The following is a 22,610-nucleotide window of genomic DNA, read 5'->3' on the forward strand; positions in this document are numbered from 1 at the left end:
GTTGGCCAGGCTGCTCTTGAACTCCTGACCTCATGATCTGCCCGCCTCGGCCTCCCAAAGTGCTGGGATTACAGGTGTGAGCCACCATACCTGATCCCATATTTGCATTATTTCACCACAGATTCCAAATTTTAAAAGGAAGGATTTATAGAGCAAACTCTCTCGCCAATTTGCTTTAAAACCAAAGTAAGCCACTATAGTTACAAGTTGGATTTACAGAGTGTCTGCAAATAAATATAGTTATCACTCTTTCTAGTGAAGAAAGTTTATCTATGTAAAAGCAAAATGTTAAGAATTTTAAAAACAAATCCCCACAATGTTCCTCATCTAGTCTAACAAGCTCCTGGAAAAGAAACCCTTCCTAACTCTTTCTGAATACTGTTAATGTTTATTTCTCTAGGGGTTTGACAAAGTTCACGTTCCTCATTGTCCTGTCCCGATATTTCTTTCCTATAGTGTTAAAAACAGATCAACTTAATGGAAAGACACCTGGTTTTTTACTTGAAAAGAGAAAACATACTAAAATATATTCAAGGCGAGGTGCAGTGGCTCATTCCTGTAATCCCAGCACTTTAGGAGACCAAGGCGGGCACATCGCTTGAGCTCAGGAATTCAAGACCAGCCTGGGCCACATGGTGAAACCTCGTCTCTGCTAAAAATAGAAAAATTAGCCAGGCGTGGTGGCATGCACCTCTAGTCCCACCTACTTGGGAGACTGACGAGGGAGGATCATCTGAGCTGAGATCACGCCACTACACTCCAGCCTGGGCAACAGAGTGAGACCCTATCCACCCACCCAAAAAAAATTTCATATAAATTTCATGCCATTGCAATACAATAAATGGGACAAATGCTTGCTAATGTTCATTTTACCTTTGTTGATTAAAAATCGCAATCCCCCCAATATGCTGTTTTACAAATATTTTTAACATTCAAAATCCAATAGAGATGCTGTTAATATGTCAACACTATCTGTGCGCAGCTGTCCATTGGTAATCTCAGGGATATTCATTCCAAGCTCGCACAGGCAAATGTGTATGCTCAAGCTCCTGATAGAAAATGGCATAGTATTTACATATAACATACACGCATCTACTCGTGTACTTTAAATCATCTTTAGATTACTTATAATACCTAATACAATGTAAATGCTATGTAAATAGTTGTTATATTGTGTTTTAAAATGTGTATTATTAGGCCAGGCGCGGTGGCTCAAGCCTGTAATCCCAGCACTTTGGGAGGCCGAGACGGGCGGATCACGAGGTCAGGAGATCGAGACCATCCTGGCTAACATGGTGAAACCCAGTCTCTACTAAAAAATACAAAAAAATACCCGGGCAAGGTGGTAGGAGCCTGTAGTCCCAGCTACTCGGGAGGCTGAGGCAGGAGAATGGCATCAACCCGGGAGGCGGAGCTTGCAGTGAGCTGAGATCCGGCCACTGCACTCCAGCCTGGGCGACACAGCGAGACTCCGTCTCAAAAAAAAAAAAAAAAAAAATTATATATGTATTATTTTTATTGTTGTGTTATTATTCTTTGGTGGGTTTACTTTTTGAATGTTTTTGATCCACAGTTCTTTAATCCGCAGATGTGGAACCCATGGATATGGAGGGCTGACTATATACATCCCATGCATTGAGAAAATAGGAAATGGCTTAATTTTTATTTGAAAGTGGAAACCTTTGACTTCAAGCCTGCCATTCAACACTGATGACATTTCAGTCGTGAGCTGCACAGTGGGCTGAGTCCTGGTCACTGCACATCTGCAGCCAGCTGTGCAATCAAGTCTTTGGCATCTTGCATGGTGGATGGTATCTCTGAGCCATTCTTAGTCACGTGGGTTCCAAACAAGAACATCTTCCTGTCATTTCCCACTTCAGATAATGCCAAAGCTTCATGGATATCTGTAATGTGATAGGCTGCTTCAAGATCCTTCATCCGGAGTGGAATAAGAATAAGACAAAGTTGGTTATTTTGCAATCCTTTCAGATAAACACATTTATTACTCTTATTTATTGCTCTCAGTGACCACCCCATTTTCATATAAAGGATATTGTGACTCCATTATTATGAGCCCAGAGGTTGTCTGAATAAAAATGTTTTCATAAGAATTATGCCAGCATTTATGAGTTATCAAAAAAAAAAAGTATATTCTGGAATGAAGCTAAGCCAATATAATACCTTCGTTTTCTAAACAGTGCAGTCAATCTGTTTCTAATTTTGTTTGTTTGTTGTTTGTTTAAAGACAGGGTCTTGCTTTGTCGCCCAGGCTGGAGTACAGTGGCAGAATCTTGGTTCACTGCAACCTCCGCCTCCCATGTTCAAGCAATTCTCCTGCCTCACCCTCCTGAGTAGCTGGGACTACAGGTTTGTACCACCGGACCCACTCATTTTAAAAAATATTTTGTAAAGAGGAGCATCTTGCTATGTTGCCCAGGCTGGTGTCGAACTCCTGGCCTCAAGCAATCCTTCCACCTAGGCCTCCCTAACTGCTGGGATTACAGGCATGAGCCACTGCACCCAGTCTAATTTTGTTTTTCCATTTTCCTTTTAATCTTCTAAGATTATTTCAACAGGAGCAATTCTTTTTATTTATATTTAATAACAGAAATTTGATTCATCTATTGTTTTAGGTCTATATCATACTTTACCAATTATAGTTCTTGCCACTGTGAGTTTTCTTTTGTGCTCATTATTTCTATTGAACAAAAAAATCCTCGACCAATTTTGGGGAGTAGAGGAGGACAGAGAAGGGAATGGAGAGAGAACAGATTGAGACAAGGTGCAGTGGGAAGAGGAGGCTCAGAGGAGAGACAGGGAAAGAGATGGGGGAGTCTTGGAAGAGGGAAAGCCACAGCAAGAGGCAGAGAGGGGAAGACAGGAAGCCTGTGCTTAGGCCGCATGCCAGGGCCAAAACCTCCTTATGATGGAAATGGCAAGGTCAAAACATACATCTTTAACTCTCATACGCCAAGAATTATTTAAGCAAATGACCTGTGACATTCCCTTTCATAAATACACAGATTCAGCTATAGTTTTCCAGTCCTTTGTGAAAGTTTTTTCACTTCTTTTTTTTTTTTTTTTTTTTTTTTTTTGAGACGGAGTCTCGCTCTGCCGCCCAGGCTGGAGTGCAATGGCCGGATCTCAGCTCACTGCAAGCTCCACCTCCCGGGTTCACGCCATTCTCCTGCCTCAGCCTCCCGAGTAGCTGGGACTACAGGCGCCCGCCACCACGCCCGGCTAGTTTTTTTTTTTTGTATTTTTAAGTAGAGACGGGGTTTCACCGTGTTAGCCAGGATGGTCTCGATCTCCTGACCTCGTGATCCGCCCGTCTCGGCCTCCCAAAGTGCTGGGATTACAGGCTTGAGCCACCGTGCCCGGCCAAGTTTTTTCACTTCTAAAATTGCGTTTGTAAATGGCTTTTTGTTATTTCATAGCATTCCCCCTAAATTTTAGAAGATCATTTTTAAATCTTTGGAAATAACCTAATATTGTGCCTTTTTTTTTTCTTGTATCAGTATGAACCTATCTTTTTTTTTTTTTTTTTTTTTGAGACGGAGTCTCACCCTGTCACCAAGACTGGAGTGCAGTGGCACAATCTCGGCTCACTGCCTCACTGCAACCTCTGCCTCCTAGGTTCAAGCGATTCCCCTGCCTCAGCCTCCCAAGTAGCTGGGATTATAGGTGCATGCCACCACACCCAGCTAATTTTTCTATTTTTAGTAGAGACGGGTTTTCACCATGTTGGCCACGCTGGTCTCCAACTCCTGACCTCAGGTGTTCCACCTGCCTCGGCCTTCCAAAGTGCTGGGATTATAGGCATGGGCCGCTGTGCATGTCCCGAACCTATCAAATTCTATCACTTGGAGCCTGTGGGGCTTTTCCTGATGTGCTGTCCACGGTACTTAGCTGGAGTTGATTACCTTTCCAGATATTGGTAGTTGCCTGTTTGAAACCTGAATTTGTTTAGAGCCTATGCTAACTTTTTGAACAGTGTTAATGGATCCCTTAACATGTGAATGATATCTCGGGTTAATAAATTCACTGGTGGAGTTGAAGAGGAAGAAATAGGAGAGGGAGGGAGGGAGGGTGATGGATGGGAGAAGGGGCTCTCTGTAATGATAAAGCACATCAGGCAAAAATATCTGGTTTATTCCACACTTTCCTGTATGTGCCTTAATAGAGGTCATAACCCAAAGAGTAAAGATGGTAAGATGACTTTTTGAAAACCCTTATGTAATAACTTGAACCAGTGAGTCACCTAAAAGCTTGGACCAAATATTTTGGCCAAGGAATATAAACAAAGATGCATAAATCTTAAACTAGGATATTCAAATCTTTTATCATTAAGGCCCAAAAAAAGCTATAAATGTGATAACAAATGGCTCTGTTTATTCAATTTGATGAAGATAATGGATACAAACCATAAGGCACAGTATTGATAAATTTGAATATTAAAAATGAAAATCACTCGGATGCAGTGGCTCACATCTGTAATCCCAACACTTTGGGAGGCTGAGGTGGGCAGACTGTTTGAGCCCAGGAGTTCAAGACCAGCCTGGGAAACATGGTGAAATCCCATCTCCACAAAAAATGCCAAAAAAAAATTAGCTGGGCATGGTGGTGCACACCTGTAATCCCAGCTACTAGGGAGGTTGAGGGAGGAGGATCACCTGAGCCTGGGGAGGTTGAGGCTGCATTGAGCTATGATCATGCCACTATACTGCACTCCAGCCTGGGCAACAAAGTGAGACCCTGTTTAAAAAAAAAAAAAGTCCGAGTGCACTGACTCACGCCTGTAATTCCAGCACTTTGGGAGGCCGAGGCAGGTAGACTGCTTGAGCCCCGTAGTTTGAGACCAGCCTGGGCAACATGACGAAAACCTGTCTCCACAAAAAATGCAAATTAGCCGGGTGTGCCAGCTCGTGTCTATAGTCCCAGCTACTTGGGAGGCTGAGGTGGGAGAATTGCTTAAGCCTGGGAGGTAGAGTTTGCAGTGAGCCGAGATCACACCACTGTACTCCAGCTTGGGTGATGGAGTGAGACTCTGTCAAAAAAAAAAAAAAAAGAAAAGAAAAGAAAAAAGGAAAAAAAGAAAAGAAAAGAGGGGAGAGGAGGGGAGGGGAGGGAAGAAAATCTTCTGTATAAAAGTAAGCAAAGTAAAATGATAAGCCACCAGGATGCTGGGAAAGATAATTTTAATGCACATTATTAACAAAGGATTATTTTTCCAAATGATATGAAAGACTCCTACAACTAAAATAAGAAAGATAAACACCCTAGTAGCAATTTGGGAAAACATATTCATAGGCAATTTACAGATGTGGAGACCAATAACTAATAAACTTCTGAAAAAATGTTCAAACTCACAAGTAGTTAAGGAAATGAACATCAGAACAATAAAAAACAAGTTCACCCATCAGACTGGCAAAAATGAAGCAGTCTGACAATACCAAGTATTGACAAGGATGTAGAGCCGCAAAAACTGTCATATTCTGCTGGTGGAAGAATAAATTGGCGCAACATCTTTGGAAAGTAACTTGGTGATATCTAATAAAACAGAATATGTACAAATCCAAAATCCCAGCAATTATTTTAGGCATATCCACCAGCAAAATGTTCATACACATCCTCAAAGAGACACATACATGAAGGCTCACTGGCAGCACCATTAAGAACAATAAAAAATTGGAAATAATTCAAATTCCCAGCAGTAAGAAAACGATAACATTTTGGCATATTAATGCTATGGAATACTATACAGCTCACTTACATGTACCATGATGTAAATCTTTGTAGTTTATGGTACTTAAGATGCTCCACTTAAAAACAAAACAATAAAAGCATCCCTCTCTCTTTTTTAAAATTTTCTTTTGAGACAGTCTGCTGGACTAGCTTCTGTACTGGACTTTAACATAGGCTCCTATTTGAGGTCATCATTTTTAATTACTTAGTTTACTTCCATATACATTCACCCATAGAAGTAGTAGGAGAAAAGTCAGGAATTGAGCTCTTCTATGATTGGCAAACCTAACAACTGAGAAAGGGACTTTAGCATTATAATATTATAGATGTTTAAATTGTTTTTCAATTTTTATTGTGTTAAATACATATCACAAAATTTTTCTCCTTAACCATTTTTAAGTGTACAGTTCAGTGGCATTAAGTATATTCACAATGTTATGCAACTATCACCGCCATCCATCTCCAAAACTTTTATCTGCAAAACTGAAACTCTGTATCCATTAAATGATAACTGCATATTCCTCCCTCCCCCAACTCATGGAAATCACCACTCCACTTTCTATTTTTATGAATCTGACAACTCTAGGTACCTCATATAAATGGAATCAGATAGTATTTACCCTTTTGTGACTGACTTATTCACTTAGCATAATGTTCTCAAGGTTCATCCATGTCGGGACATGTGTCTGAATTTCCTTCCCTTTTAAGGCTGAACAATATCCCATTGTGGCCGGGTGCGGTGGTTCACGCCTGTAATCCCAGCACTTTGGGAGGCCCAGGTGGGTGGATCACTTGAGGCCAAAAGTTCGAGATCAGCATGGCCAACATGGAGAAACTCTGTCTCTACTAAAAATACAAAAATTAGCCGGGCGTGGTGGCATGTGCCTGTAGTCCCAGCTACTCAGGAGGTTGAGGCAGAGAATCACTTGAACCCGGGAGGTGGAGGTTGTGGTGAGCCAAAATTGCGCCATTGCACTCCAGCCTGGGAGACACAGCAAGACTCTGTCTCAAAAAAATAAATAAATAACTAAATAAAGAATCGGGAGTGGTGGTGCATGCCTGTAATCCTGGCTACTTGGGAGGCTGAGGCAAGCAACTCACTTGAACCCAGGAGGTAATGAGCTGAGATCACACCACTTACACTCTAGCCTGGGTGCTAGAGCAGAATGCTGTCTTAAAAAAAAAAAAAAATCCCTTTGCATGTGTATACCGTATTTTATATATCCATTTATTTTGGGTAGCTTCCATTTTTGGCTGTTATGAGTAATGCTGCTATGAACATATCACAAAAAACATAAAATATATAAAACAAAACAATATAAAACATAAAGAAACATAAAACAGCCAAACATACAAATATCAGTTTGAGTCCCTGCTTTTAATTCTTTTCACTGTATGCCCAGAAGTGGAATTGCTACATCATAAGGGAATTCTATTTTTGATTTTTTTTTGAGACGGAGTCTCACTCTGTCACCCAGGCTGGAGTGTAGTGGCGCTATCTCGGCTCACTGCAACCTCCGCCTCCCGGGTTCACGCCATTCTCCTGCCTCAGTCTCCCGAGTAGCTGGGACTACAGACGCCCCCGCCACCACTCCCGGCTAATCTTTTGCATTTTTAGTAGAGACGGGGTTTCACCGTGTTAGCCAGGATGGTCAAAATCTCCTGACCTCGTGATCCCCCACCCTTGGCCTCCCAAAGTGCTGGGATTACGGGTGTGAGCCACCGCGCCTTGCCTCTATTTTTGATTCTTTTGGGGAACCATGTTACTGTTTTCCATAGCAGCTCTGCAATTTTACATTCTCACTGACAGTATACAAGGGTTCCAAATTCTCCACATATATTTAATATTTTTAATGCATGTGTAGAGTAAGTTCGGCTCAGTCTGATTGATCTAAAGCAAAACGATTTCTTTATACATGGTAGCCACTCATATTTTGTTGAATCAAATTTAACAATTAACATGTATTTATTGAAGTAAGTTCAACACACATCTGTTGAATTCCTAGCATCCACAAGACAGTATACTAGGTATTACAAGGAACACAAAGATGAATAATAGTCTCTACCTTCAAGGTGTTTATAATCCAAGAGCTCTAATAAACATAAACTGAATTAAATATATAGCTTATTGTTGACTAGCTATTACACATATACATTTTTTGTATTAAATACAAAACTACTGAGTACAATTTATATTTGCACAGATTTTTACCTGTTTGTTTGCAAACACAACCAGAGGAAGTACTGGGTTTGCCGCAATTAGCTGATGAAGGTATTTCTTGGCTTCAGGTAATCGGCCGTGATCTGCTGAATCCACCACAAAGATAAGCAGCAATCCCTTGGATAGGTACGTTTCCGAGTAGGACCGAAAAGGTTCACTGCCACCAACTACAGAGAATAGTAGAGGAAGAAGACACACACACACAAAATTACAGAAGCACCCACCCTGGGAGCAGGGAGGGCACATCCAGATTTCTGAACACAGGACAGGTGTTTTGATAAAATATCACCGTGTTAGAGTGTACCCAGTCCTCAGAGGGACCAGAGGCATGTTAGTGGGGAACTGGTTGGTGAGAAGAACCATCACAAGTGGTTCATTCATTACTGTATCACAAAGGATCAGCAGAGAGATGCGAAATACTACAGGGGATGTCTCCTGATCCCATTGTCCACAGCAGCCATGTCAGCCACTGCATCTTTATCAGTTATAGCTCAGAAAATGGGAGTAAGGCCAGGTACAGTTGCTCACGCCTGCAATCTCAACATTTTGGGAGCCTGAGGCAGGAGGACTGATTGAGCCCAGTAGTTCAAGACCAGCCTGGGCGACAGGGTGAGGCTCTGTCTCTACAAAAATAAAAACTAAAAAATGGACCGGTGTGGTGGTGTATGCCTGTGGTGCTAACGACTAGGGAGGTTGAAGCAGGAGGATCACTGGAGCCCAGGAAGTGCAGTGGCGTGAACATGGCTACAGTGAGCTGTATTTGCGCCACCACGCTCCAGAGCGAGACCCCATCTATCTAAAAAAAAAAAAAAAAAAAAAAAAAAAAAAGGAAAGAAAAAGAAAAAGAAAATGGGAGTATGCTACTACTAAAATAATTAAGACTGGAAAAGGATGGTAGGATAAAATATACATTAAAATAAATTTTAAATGAACTGAATTCATTGGCTAGTCTCACTTGCACAATTTTTTTCCTTTGTCAAAATCCTAGAAATAACTTCTCCTCTTAATATTGCACAGAGTTAACATGATCCTGTGGGTATTCAGGAATATTTGCTTCAGAAAAAAAAAAAATGCCTTTTGATTACTTCATACTGCTGATTCTTCCCAGAATAAACTTTTTGGTTAATGATAATAACATATATACAATGGATTTTGTTTTCATTTTTGTCCTAGGAGGAGTATTGGCAAACCATGGCCCACAGTTCAAATCTGACCAACTGCCTATTTTTGTACAGCTCACTAGGTAAAAATAGCTTTTACATGTCTAAATAGTAGAGGAAAAAAAAAAGGTAGAATAACATTTTCTAACACAGGACTATTATATCAAATTTAGATTTTGGTGCCCAGAAATAAAGTTTTATAGTAACATTGAACATATAGAACATATTGTCTATGACTGCTTTCTCAAGACAGAGTTGAGTGACTGCAATAGAGAGCAGGTGGCCTGCAAAGCATAAATTAGTTCCTATGTAGTCCTTGACAGAAAAACTTTTTGCACCTCTGTTTCAAGAACTTAACAAAAGTATTTTAAATGCTAACAAGAAAGGATGTTTGCCTTCCCTTTGGCTTCCTTTGTACAGAGGTAGGCTACTCATTCTTTGAAGTATTTTGTGTTTTTAATTTGTTAAAATAGTGCTGTGTGACCTTCTAAGTAACTCATATGGTTTTAACACACTTAGTTAAAACATCAGTGGACGTTTGGGTTGTTCCTCATTTCTTGCTGCAATAAACAATGCTGCTGTAAACATTTTTGTATTTGTTTCCTGAGGTCCGTACAAGCAAGAGTTTCTCCAGTTATCTAAGCATGGAACTAATGCCAAATACGCCAAATTATTTTCCAAAGAAGTTGTTACCAATACACACTCTGCCAACAGCTAATAGCCAATAAGTTTCCTCTATATCCACATCCTCTTTTTATTTTTATTTTATTTTTCCTTGAGACAAGATTGTGCTCTGTCATCCAGGCTGGAGGGCAGTGGTGCAATCTCCACTCACTGCAACCTCCACCTTCTGGGCTCAAACGATCCTCCTTTCTCAGTCTCACCAGTAGCTGGGACTACAAGCACGAGCCACTAAGCCGGGCTAATTTTGTATTTTCTGTAGAGCTGGGGTTTCGCCATGTTGCCCAGGCTGGTCTTGAACCCTTGAACTCCAGTGATCCACCCACCTTGGCTTCCCAAAGTGTTGGAATTACAGGAGTGAGCCACTGCACCCGGCCACATCCTCTTCAAAACTTGATATTATCAGATTTCTTTTTTTTTTTTTTTTTGCCTAATTTGAATTCTACTTACTGATCAAGTTGAGTATTTTTCATATGTTCACTTCTAATTTGTTTTATGTGGAATGTTATTCATGTCTTTTGCCAATGTTTTTATGTTGTTTTTATTTGTAGGAGTTCTTTATATATTCTGGATACTAGGCATTTGCTTGGATGTGTTGCATGTATCTTCTCCTGTTTTGTGGCATCTTTTTAATGAACAGATGTTTTCCATTTTAATGTAGTTACATTTATCCATCTTTCTTATGGTTATTATTTTTTGTATCCTGTTTAAAAAATCTTTCTCTATCCTGAAGTCATAAGGATAGTCTATATTTTCTCCACAAAGCTTTTTACATTTGGCTTTTATCCATCGGAAATTGATGTATACATTTGTATGCATAGGAGGCAGGAAACTAATTTCATTTTTATTCCATGTTGTCCCTGCACCATTTATTGAATAGTTTCCCCAGTGGACTCTCTAGTCTGTTCCTTTGGTCATTCTGTTCATTCTTGTGCCAACACCACACATTTTAATTTCATAGCTTTATAATAAGATTTGATACTTGACAGGACAAGTCCATCTTTCTTACTAATTTCTTCGAGTGTCTTGACTTTCTTTACTCCTTTGCTCACCCATGTCAATTTTAGCCTCAGCTTGTCAAACTCTTTTTAAAAAATCTTGTTGAGCTATTGATTGGAATTGAATTGTATCTAAATGTCAATTTGGGGAGAATTAATATTTTTTTGATATAATGTCTACCTATTCATGAAAACTGTATTATGTCTCTATTTAGGTCTTTCAGTGTTATTCAATGATATCTACAGATTTTCTCTGTATAGATAGACACATTTTTTTGTTTGGTTTATTCCTATCTTTTGTTGCTATTGAAAATGGCTGCATGCTGCTGGGTAATAGAAATACAATTAATTTTATATTGTTATATACAGTTGTCTTGCCAAGCTCTTATCATTTCTAATAATTTGAAGGGTGTTTTAGGCTTTCTTTGAAGACAATCATATAACTTGTAAATAAGTATTGTTTTATTTCTTCCTTTCTAATTCTTATGCCTTTTCTTTTTCTCAAACTGACTAGAACCTCCTGTATAATGTTGAATGAGATTTTTTTTTTTTTTTTTTTTTTTGAGATGTAGTTTTGCTCTTGTCATCCAGGCTGGATGGAAAGCAGTGGCACGATCTTGGCTCACTGCAACCTCCACCTCCCGGGTTGAAGCAATTCTCCTGCTTCAGCTACTCCTGAGTGTCTGGGATTACAGGTACCTGCCACCATGCCCGGCTAATTTTTGTCTTTTTAATAGAGACAGGGTTTCACCATGTTAGGCCAAGCTGGTCTTGAACTCCTGACTTTAAGTGAGTGATCCGCCCCCCTTGGCCTCCCAAAGTGCTGGAGTTACAGGCATAAGTCACCACACCTGGCTATTTTTCAAATGTTAAACCAACCTTTCATTCTTGGAGAAACTCATCTGGTGATATATTATCTCTTTAATATATTAACTGAATTTAGTTTACTACAATTTTGTTCAGATTTCTGCATTTCCATTTCTCATACTCTTTGCTGGTTTGGATATACAGTGACCTCATACTGTGAGTTGGAGAGCATTTCTTTTTTTCCCCTATTCTCTGAAAGAATTTATGTAAGATTAAGATTGATAAGAGCCCACCTATAAACCAACTGATCGGGTGTTTTTCATTATAGGATGATTTTTTGCTATTGATTTCTTTAGAAGCTTTAAATTATTCAATATTCCTATTTCTTCTTGAGTCCATTTTCCTAAGACACATATTTGGAGGATTTTTGCCACTTATCCAGGACTTTATATCTATTGATACAAATTTGTTAACACAGGTATTATACTCTTGTCATCGTAATGAATGATATGCTCTTTTTCCTTCATGACATTACTTATTTGTGGTTTCCAGATTTTCCTTAATGAATTTCACCAGAAATTTGTCTATTTTGTTTATCTATTCAAGGAACTAACTTTTGACTTTGCTGATCTTTGCTACTGTGTCTTCATCAATTTCATTCACTTCGTGTCTTTATCATCTCTCCCTCAACCTCTTTGGTTTTATTCTGTTGTTCTTTTACCTAATTTACATTGCATATTTAACTTATACGTTTTCAGCTATTTTCCTTTCAGCTATAAGCATTTAAGATTATAAATGCTTTAAATGCTAGTTTTGATCAGTAGATTTTGTCATCTTCTTTTTTGAGACATGGTTTCACTCTGTTGCCCAGGCTGGAATACAGAGGCATGATCACGGCTCACTGCAACTTCTGCCTTCTGGGCACAAACGATCCTCCTGCCTCAGCCTCCAGAGTAGCTGGGACTACAGGCATGCACCACCATGCTCAGCTCATTTTTTGTATTTTTTGTAGAGGTAGGATTTTGCCATGTTGCCCAGGTTGTTCTCAAACTCCTGGACTCAAGCAATCCACCTGCCCTGACCTCTCAAAGTGCTGGGATTACAGGTGTGAGCCACTATGCCTAGCCTGAACTCATATTTGATTAATCTTAATTTATGAGAATACTGGGGGTCTTTGCTCCAGAATTAGAAACTGGGGGAGCTACTGACTGGGAGCATGTTAGCACTCTTCCAGGGGCCCTCATGTCCAGGGGCCTCTAGATAACACCGCTTTTTCATTTGCTTATCTACTGTGGCTGTCACTCCAGTTTCAACTCATGAGTTGTTTTATTTTTCTGTCTTTGGAAGGAGGGAAAGGGCAGGAAGAGTAAAGCAGGTAGCCTTGCAAATTTGTCTTACTTGTTGCAAGTTCATCAATGCTTTAAAAAATAAATTTTAACCAGGATTTGTGGTTTTGTCACAGAAAGGCCCTTCAAAAACTATAATAGGAACTGAAATCTCTCCATTTATTTTTGCCACTACTTTTTAGTGCATAAACTAAAAGAATTTTTTTTTAAAGATTAAGATGATCTGTAGAATGTTGATGAAGAGATATAGGCAAAATTATATGTGAATATATCATTTCTACAAATAGGCTTATACAATAAAACTTCACCTCCCACCAATCCCCAACATACTCCAAGTGTTACACGATAGCATAGCAGCCCATACAGGTTTATATCACTGAATACCACTGGATGCTGCAGCCTAAAAAAAGCCTCCTTAGAAGCTATGCCTGTGGCATTATGAAAACTTACCTAAATTGATGGCTTAATATAGCCACTGTGAAGATACACATTTTAAAACTTAAAGGTTGCAAGTGTAAACTGCTATTCTTCTTCAGGATATTGATGATTATGATAAAAATTGGGAACACAGTTAGCACTTAATGCATTTTTGTTGAATATGTACTATTTGCCAGACATTGGGTATATATTGTTGAACAAAACAAGTATAGCAAAAGTTACCATCTAGTTGGGTGGACAGATCAAAAACAAATAAAAATAAATAGTGAATGTTATTAAAAACCTTATGGAGGAAGCAAACAGCATTGGGGAACATACTTAGAAAGAATGATTTTATGGGGGCTGGGTGCAGTGGTTCACGCCTGTTATCCGAGCACTTTGGGAGGCCAAGGTGGGTGGATAACCTGAGGTCAGGAATTCGAGACCAGCCTGGCCAACATGGTGAAACCCCGTCTCTACTAAAAATACAAAATAATTAGCCGGGTATGATGGTGTGTGCCTGTAATCCCAGCTACTCACGAGACTGAGGCGACAGAATCACTTGAACCCGGGAGGCACAGGTTGCAGTGAGCTCAGATTGCACCACTGCACTCCAGCCTGGGTGACAGAGCAGGACTCTGTCTCAAAAAAAAAAAAAAAAAAAAAAGAATGATTGATTTTATGGGGCCATGTAAGCTAATCCCTGAAGGTTGAGGAGCAAGCCATCATGGGAAGAGCAGGGGTAGTAGTATGTCTGACAGAAGGCACACCCAAGAAAGCTCTTGTAAAAGGAGAGAAAGAAAGGAGTACAATAAGCCTGGGGTGAGGTAAGGTTAGGGAGGAGGCAGTTTATGAAGAGCCTCATGGGCCATAATAAAGACTTTCGATTTTATTACAAGGATGAGATCTCCACTGAAGAGTTTTAAGTTAGCAAATGATAAGTATGTGTTAAAATACTGCTCTTCATAAACAGATAAAAGCCAAAGTAAAAAGGTGACTATAACAATCTAAGTAATAGATGATTGAGGTTCCGACTTGCATAGAGGCAGTAGAAAGGATGTAACCAATGCATTTGAGAGATGCGTTGGAGCTGGCAAAATTCATAGTGTTTTACTTGTGGACTGGAGGTGGGGATGCAAAAGGAGGAGTCAAGGGTGACTCTCAGGTTTCTGGCTAGAGCAACCTGATGGGTATGGAGCCATTTACTGACCAGAAGATTACAGGGAAAGGAACAGATATGGGAAAAATCAAGCATTTTGTTTTTCCCTTGTTAGGTTTGAGGACTTGGATATGTTTGGGCTGGATAGATAAATTTGGGAGCCATTAGCATATAGATGGTATTTAATGCCATGAGGATGGATGAATGTGTAAAGAGAAGACAAGAGGACTTGACCCAACTTCAGGAGAGAGTAATATTTACAGGTGGTGACTCCAGAATTACTATCCAGTAGGGGCCTGTGGACTGCCATCTATTTAGAAGAAGAGGTTTGGAGCTTGTCTATAATTTTATTTGCAGAGAAGCAAGCACACTGTACTTAAACTTAGATTGCATGCTCATTTGCAGCAGTGTGGGAAGAAGGCTGATTACAGGAGATTATAGGAGGGAGTGCTAAAGCCTTCCTCTAAACTCCCCCTTTATCACCACTACTGTAAAAAGGAGAACATCAAAAAAGCAAAAAGTGATTCCCCCCACAGTGTACCTGGGTATTAAAGTACACATCCATTCTAAAAGTCTAGGAAAATTTGATTCAGTGTTAGTTTTCATAAAGACTCAATGTTGCTAACATCATGTCTGGCTTAAGAGAGAATAAAATGTGGCTATCTTGTAACTAAGGAACAGAGAGCTTACTCTCCAGGAACTCCATTTGGCCATCTTCAGTGTTGATGCAAACTGCATTGAAACCTTGGGTGGGTGCCACACTATGCTGGACTCTGTTTGAAGCTAGAGAGTGGAGGACACTGGTTTTTCCTGCTCCATCCAGGCCCAGCACTAGGATTTGCTTGTTTTTCTCCTGTGAAACAAAAGATAAATCAATAAGCCCATGCTATCAGGGGCTCATTTTTCTGGGTCTTGGCAGTGGGCCTGCCTGTGGTAGAATCCAATAATATTCTTGGAATTGTAACCAGAATAAAACTTCACGGGCCAGGTGGCTCACACCTGTAATCCCAGCACTTTGGGAGGCTGAGGCAGGAGGATCTCTTGAGGTCAGAAGTTCCAGACCAGCCTGGCCAACATAGTGAAACCCCATCTCTACTAAAAACACAAAAAATTAGCCAGGTGTGGTGGCGTGCACCTGTAAGTCCAGCTACTTGGTAGGCTGAGGCATAAGAATCACTTGAACCCAGGAGGCAGAGGTTGCAGTGAGCTGAGACTGCACACTGAACTCCAGCCTGAGGAACAGAGCAAGACCCTGTCTCCAAAAAAAAAAAAAAGGATAAAACTTCACGAATATTTTATAGGTCTAGAACAAACTATACCAACCAGTGAACATTTTCTAATTAGCTGTTCATTATGTGATACTAATTTTACATCCCTCCTCCATCCCCTAACTCCTGATCAGTCTATCAAATAAATACTACCAGCATTTATGAGTAGTGCTATAGATTACAGGACCAATTTTCAGACTTCATTTTGCTTCTTGAATTCGTGTCTATGAATTGGAGACTGCACCTGAGTTCATTTTGTTTGGGGTCTTGGGACCTCCGTGGTGCATGTATTGACTGTGCCACTCAGTGCATAAGCATCTAAGGTCTCAATTATTAATTTCGCCTGTCTTCACAATTGAATAACTAGATTGTAAGATCTCAGAGCAAGGTTTCCCTCTTATACATTTTTTTTTTTTGAGATGGAGTCTTGCTCTGTCACCCAGGGTGGAGTGCAGTGGCATGATCTGGGCTCACTGCAATCTCCGCCTCCTGGGTTCAAGCGATTCTCCTGCCTCAGCCTCCCGAGTAGCTAAGATTACAGGAGCACGCCACCACGTCCCACAATTTGTATTTTTACTACAAACGGGGTTTCACCATGTTGGTCAGGCTGGTCTCGAACTCCTGACCTCGTGATCTGCCCACCTTGGCCTCCCAAAGTGCTGGGATTACAGGCATGAGCCACCACACCAGGCCTCCCTCTTATACTTTTTAATATAAGTATCACAATTAAATGAAAAGGTTATAAAAATTATTAAGCCAGTTTCAATCACAAATTAATATTTGTTTTAAAAACAGACGAACTTGGGAGGCCAAGGCAGGCAGATCACCTGAGGTCGCAAGTTCGAAACGAGCCCGGCCAATACGGTGGAACCCTGTCTCTACTTAAAATACAAAAATTAGCCGGGCATGGTGGCAGGTGCCTGTAGTCCCAGCTACTCCAGAGGCTGAGGAAGGAGAATGGCGTGAACCTGGGAGGCGGAGCTTGCAGTGAGCTGAGATTGCACCACTGCACTCCAGTCTGGGCAAGAGAGCGAGACTCCGTCTAAAAAAAAAAAAAAATTAGCCAGGTGCAGTGGTGGGCACCTGTAATCCCAGCTGCTCGGGAGGCTGAGGCAGGAGAATCACCTGAACCTCAGAGGCGGAGGTTGCGGTGAGCCGAGATGGCGCCATTGCACTCCAGCCTGGGCAACACAGCAAGACAACATCTCAAACAAACAAACAAAAAAACAAACTGATGAACTTGAAGTAAACTTAGACAGAAGCATTCTAGTCTGGGCGTCGTGGCTCTCATCCAACATTTTAGGAAGCTAATGCAGGTGGATCACTTGAGGCCAGGACTTTGGAACCAGCCTGGCCATCACGGCATAACCCTGTCTCTACCAAAAATACAAAAATCAGCCGGGCATGGTGGCACATGCCTGTAATCCCAGCTACTCAGGAGGCTGAGGCATGAGAATTGCTTGAATCTGGGAGGTGGAGATTGCAGGAGCTGAGATGACACCACTGCACTCCAGCCTGGGTGACAGAGACTCCATTCCCCCCGACCCCCCAAAAAAAAGAAAAGAAAAAAAAAGAAAGAAGCATTCTATCAATGTATTAGCCTTAGAATTTTTATGGCAAATGACTGAGGGACAGAAGGGCAGGCTGGTGTGAAGATCGTTCAGAGTGCTCCGAAATGTGGTTTCCAGGGTGTAAACTTTAACATAAAGACTTGTACAGAGAGCATGATCTATGAAGGCCATACAGTGTATAACAGAATTTGAAAAAAAGTAGGCCGGTGCAGTGGCTCACACCTGTAATCCCAGCACTTTGGGAGGCCGAGGAGGGTGGATCACCTGAGGTCAGGAGTTTGAGATCAGCCTGACCAACATGGTGAAATCCCATCTCTAGTAAAAATACAAAATTAGCCGGGCATGGTGGCGCATACTAGTAATCCCAGCTATTGAGGAAGCTAAGGCAGGAGAATCACTTGAACCTGGGAGGTGGCGGTTGCAGTGAGCCGAGATCGTGCCATTGCACTCCAGCCTGGGCAACATGAGTGAAACTCCGTCTCAAAAAAAAAAAACGTACTTATTTGTTCTTAGAGCAAATCTTTGACGGTTCTTAAAGTAAATTGTATTTTCATAGGTGTCTTCCATCCCTGGCTCTTCTCCATTCCCTTCAGTTGCATCTAAATATTATGATGTCATTCTGAGAGTGTGTCAAGGTAAGGAAGAAGGGCAAGGGAGACTTAATTGGATGGCTTACAATTGCATGTTTTTAAGCAATACCGGCACCAAGAAATGGCAGCCAAGAGTGGATTATGTCCTGTCAGTCTTCACCAGAGGCCCCATTCAGCCTACCCCGACATACTTTATTCATTCTAAGATACACATTCCGCCCCCCACATTCCACATTTTAACATCTCTGAAATTAGGATGTCTTTGACAATTGAGAGTATATCATATTTTGATTGGCAGAATTATTTATTTATTTATTTTTGAGACAGAATCTCGCTCTGTGGCCTAGGGTGGAGTGCAGTGGCACGATCTTGGCTCACTACAACCTCTGCCTCCCAGGTTCATGTGATTTTCCTGCCTCAGCCTCCTGAGTAGCTGTGATTACAGGCACATGCCACCATGCCCAGCTAATTTTTTTGTATTTTTAGTAGAGATGGGGTTTTGCCATGTTGGCCAGTCTGTTCTGAAACTCCTGACCTCAGGTGATCTGCCCGCCTTGGCCTCCCAAAGTGCCGGGATTACAGGTGTGAGCCACCGTGCTGGCTTTTTTTTTCTTTCTTAGTGGTACCTAGACTAACGACATCTTAGGTCCTATAAAATAGTGTGAATAAAAAGCAGTTCCCAGGCCAGGCACAGTGGCTCTTGCCTGTAATCCCAGCACTTTGGGAGGCTGTTGGGATCAAGCTCCCCAAAATCTGGCCATAAACTGGCCCCAAAACTGGCCATAAAAAAAATCTCTGCAGCAATGTAAAATGTCCATAATGGCCATAATGCCCAAGCTGGAAGGTTGTGGGTTTACAGGAATGAGGGCAAGGAACAGTTTCCGCCCAGGGCGGAAAACTGCTTAAAGGCATTCTTAAGCCACAAACAAAAGCCTGAGTGATCTGTGTCTTAAGTGCATGTTCCAGCTGCAATTAATTCGGCCCATCCCTTTGTTTCCCTTAAGAGATACTTTTGGTTAATTTAGTATCTATAGAGACAATGCTAATGACTGGTTTGCTGTTAATAAATATGTGGGTAAATCTCTGTTTGGAGATTTCAGCTCTGAAGGCTGTGCGACCCCTGATTTCCTACTTCGCACCTCTATTTCTGTGTGCGTGTCTTTAATTCCTCTAGGGACACTGGGTAGGGTCTCCCCAACCGAGCTGGTCTCGGCAGGAGGCCAAGGTGGGTGGATCGCTTGAGTTCAGGAGTTGAAGACCAGCCTGGGCAACATGGCGAAACCCCATCTCTACCAAAAATACAAAAATTAGCTAGGCATGGTGGTGTGCACCTGTATTCCCAGCTACTTGGTAGGCTGAGGTGGGAGGATGCCTTGAGCCTGGGAGTTGGAGGTTGCAGTGAGCCGAGATCACGCCACAGTACTCAAGCCTGGGCGACAGAGCCAGACTGTCTCAAAACAAAAACAAAAATACCAGTTCCCTTTCCAACCACATGGCTGTCCCTACGCCCATCCTACCTAGAAATTCTGCATTCAGGCTTCCTCACATTTATCTTCTTGAGACTAAGGAAAGCTGAATTTGTAAAACAGAGTTCAGACACAAAATGTGATGCTGAACACCATTGGTTTTTTGTCAGAAGTTATTCCTTTAGCCAAATATGGGTCTATGTAGTATGTGTTTTACCAGAGATCAAATATCTGTTAATCCGTGGTGGCTCACGCCTGTAATCCCAGCACTTTGGGAGGCCGAGGCAGGCGGATTGCTGGAGCCCAGGAGTTTGAGATCAGCCTGGGCTACATGGCGAAACTCCATCTCTACACAAAAATACAAAAATTAGCTGGACATGGTGGCGTGCGCCTGTAGTGCCAGTCACTGAGGTTGGGAGATGGGGGCGGTGCCAGGCTGAGGTGGGAGGATCCCTCCAGCCTGAGCGGCAGAGTGAGACCCTGTCACAAAAAAGAAAAAAGAAAACAAAACAAAACAAAACAAAACAAAACAAAAAAACAACAACTGTGTTAATCATTCAAATTGTTTAGAACCAGATCGTAGCTCTAAGCCAAGGAGCCAGTTCAGGAACTCCAGGAGCACAGAGACCATCCAGCTGACCCAAACAATGCCAAGTTTTTAAGACCTGTCAGTTAAAACTTTTCCGCCATGCATTCAGGGTACTGGTGGTCTGAAAACAATGAAGGCATCAACTGCAGCGTCCCCAACACCTCCTGCATTCTGGAACCCTGCCCCTTCTGACAAAGAACGCATTCACTGCAAAGAGGGCCTGCGTGCGGGGAGGGTTCGGGACTGGTTTCTAAATGTGGTCAGGTGGTCTGTGCGCTAGTGTTGCGCGCTGGACAGATCCAAGGGCAGTAGAGGGGCCGTTCGCCATGTCCCCATTAAGACCGAGATCACTTGTCCCTCAACACTAGACCCGACGAAGGTTAAGACACAGGGGTAACGATACGGGCGAGGGTGGGCAGGGGGTCCGGGAAAAAGGGGCTGGCGATGGGTCGTTCAAAGTTTGGCACATCGCTTTCATCCATAGGTAAATAGCCCTCAGTTGAGATCCATTCCCTCCCGCGCGGGTCGGGGGCCTCCAACGTAACAGAGACAGCGCCGGGGTCTGAAAGCCGACAATGGCCTTGGGGCAAGGGGTCCTGGACACTGGATCTCTTACCAGCGGCTCGAGCGGGGTCCTTGTCAAGGTGCTGTCCTTGTTCTCCCCTTCCTCTTCTTGTCCCTTAAATTGTTCCTTCTCTTTCTTTGTCTCCTTCCCTTGCTTTGTCCTTTTTTCCTCTTTCTCTTCTCTCTTTCTCCTCTCCTGCTTCTCTTGCTTCTCCTTTTCTTTTTCTTTAATTTTCTGCTCCACCTCCTTTCTTTTCACTTTCTCTTCCTTTCCCTTTTCTCTGATTTTCTCCTTCTCCGTCTCCTTTTCCTTCTCTTTCTTCTTCACTTTCCCCCTCTCCATCCCCAGCGCCGCGGTTTCCTTCCCTCCCGCCGCGTGCCCGCGTGCTGAGCGGTGGCTCCGGGCCCCAGGTGTGGCTCCCAAGGTGCACGCCTGACGGAGACGTAGGCCCCGCGGCGTAGACAACCCGCGGGAGCCGCCAACCCCGGCAGCGCCGCCAACAGCCGCTCACCTGGCGGATGCAGGGCTTCTTGCAGCGGATTCGCTGAATCCGCAGGGGCACGCAAAGAGGGAAGGGCGGAGGCGTACGGGATGGGTTGAGCCCAGCCAAGCGAAACCAAGAGGTCCCAACCAGGACGCGGACAGCTCGGCGGGGTATATATCATTGCTGCAGAAAAAGCGTCACTTGCGCGATTCCCTCGGGCCGGACAGGGTGGCTGAGGAGAGCCTTCCACGCGGGCCGCAACCTAAGCAACCTTAGCGTCTGACGTCTCCGGCTTCAATCCCAAGCCCGGCCAGCCTACGCGAAGAACCCCTGGGGCGCCAGAGTCCAAAGGTTCCGGGGAGGATTCTCAGCCTTCCGCCAGCTGTCAACCACGAGCCTGTACTGCTCATGTCGTGTATTTCTCCGCCCTCTCCCGAGTAAACTCCACTAGGAGTGTCTCCAGACTACTACCCAGGATTATTAAAGACAGATAGAAGAACGTGAATGGGTTCCATTGTTTTAAGTTCCTTTTTTTTTTTTTTTTTTTTTTTGAGACAGTCTCTGTCACTAAGGCTGGAGCGTAGTAGTGCGATCTCAGCTCGCTGCAACCTCCCGCCTCCCGGATTTAAGCGATTCTCCTGCCTCAGCCTCCCAAATAGCTGGGATTACAGGCGTGAGCCACCACGCCCGGCTAATTTTTGTATTTTTAGTAGAGACGGGGTTTCACCACGTTGGCCAGGCTGGTTTCGAACTCCTGACCTCAAGTGATCCACCCGCCTCGGCCTCCCAAAGTGCTGGGATTACAAGCATGAGTCAGCGTGCCCCGCTTGTATTTCGCTTTTTAAAAAATTATTCAGAGATAGCCTGCCAGAATCACAGCTGCTAGTAATGCTCAGTATTAAAACCAAAACCTAATGGTCTAGTCACTCCTAATTATCTAATAAATGGTAAATAAGGCACACGAGGTGGTTTTCAAAGGTGGTATTGTTTCTCAAACTGACTAAGAAATATCTGGAGGGTTCCTTTTATCTTGCTAAACTGAACTCTTCAGTATATTTCAGTTTAGCACAATTATTTATTTATTTTTTGAGACAGTCTCACTCTGTCCGCCAGGCTGGAGTGCAGTGGCACGATCTCGGCTCACTGCAACTTCCACCTCCCAGGTTCAAGCAATTCTCCTGCCTCAGCCTCCCGAGGAGGTAGGATTACAGGCGTGCGCCATCACGCCCAGCTAATTTTTGTATTTAGTAGAGATGGGGTTTCACCATGTTGGCCAGGCTGGTCTCGAACTCCTGACTTCGGGTAATCTGCCCACCTCGGCCTCCCAAAGTGCTGGGATTACAGGCGTGAGCCACCGCACCTGTCCAGCACAATTATTATTTTTTGAGACAGAGTTTCACTCTTGTTGCCCAGGCTGGAGTGCAATGGCACGATCTCGGCTCACTGCAACCTCTGCCTCCCAGGTTCAAGCGAGTCTCCTGCCTCAGGCTCCCGAGTAGCTGGGATTACAGGCATGAGCCACCATGCCCGGCTAATTTTGTAT

At 42.7% G+C, this 22,610-nt stretch overlaps 1 protein-coding gene across 1 annotated transcript; it reads right to left on the reverse strand.

The window, feature by feature from the left end:
• Nucleotides 1–1,630: 1,630 nt before the first annotated feature.
• On the reverse strand, nucleotides 1,631–21,105 carry ARL9 (ADP ribosylation factor like GTPase 9). The gene is made up of 4 exons (XM_015138660.3): nucleotides 20,635–21,105; nucleotides 15,225–15,387; nucleotides 7,958–8,133; nucleotides 1,631–1,932 (listed from the first exon to the last, which is right to left on the reverse strand). The coding sequence occupies exons 1-4, from the start codon at nucleotides 20,923–20,925 to the stop codon at nucleotides 1,753–1,755; spliced, it is 810 nt and encodes a 269-aa protein (XP_014994146.3). The 5' UTR covers nucleotides 20,926–21,105; the 3' UTR covers nucleotides 1,631–1,752.
• Nucleotides 21,106–22,610: the final 1,505 nt, after the last annotated feature.

Source organism: Macaca mulatta, chromosome 5, assembly GCF_049350105.2.
Source record: "Macaca mulatta isolate MMU2019108-1 chromosome 5, T2T-MMU8v2.0, whole genome shotgun sequence".
NCBI lineage: Eukaryota > Metazoa > Chordata > Mammalia > Primates > Cercopithecidae > Macaca > Macaca mulatta.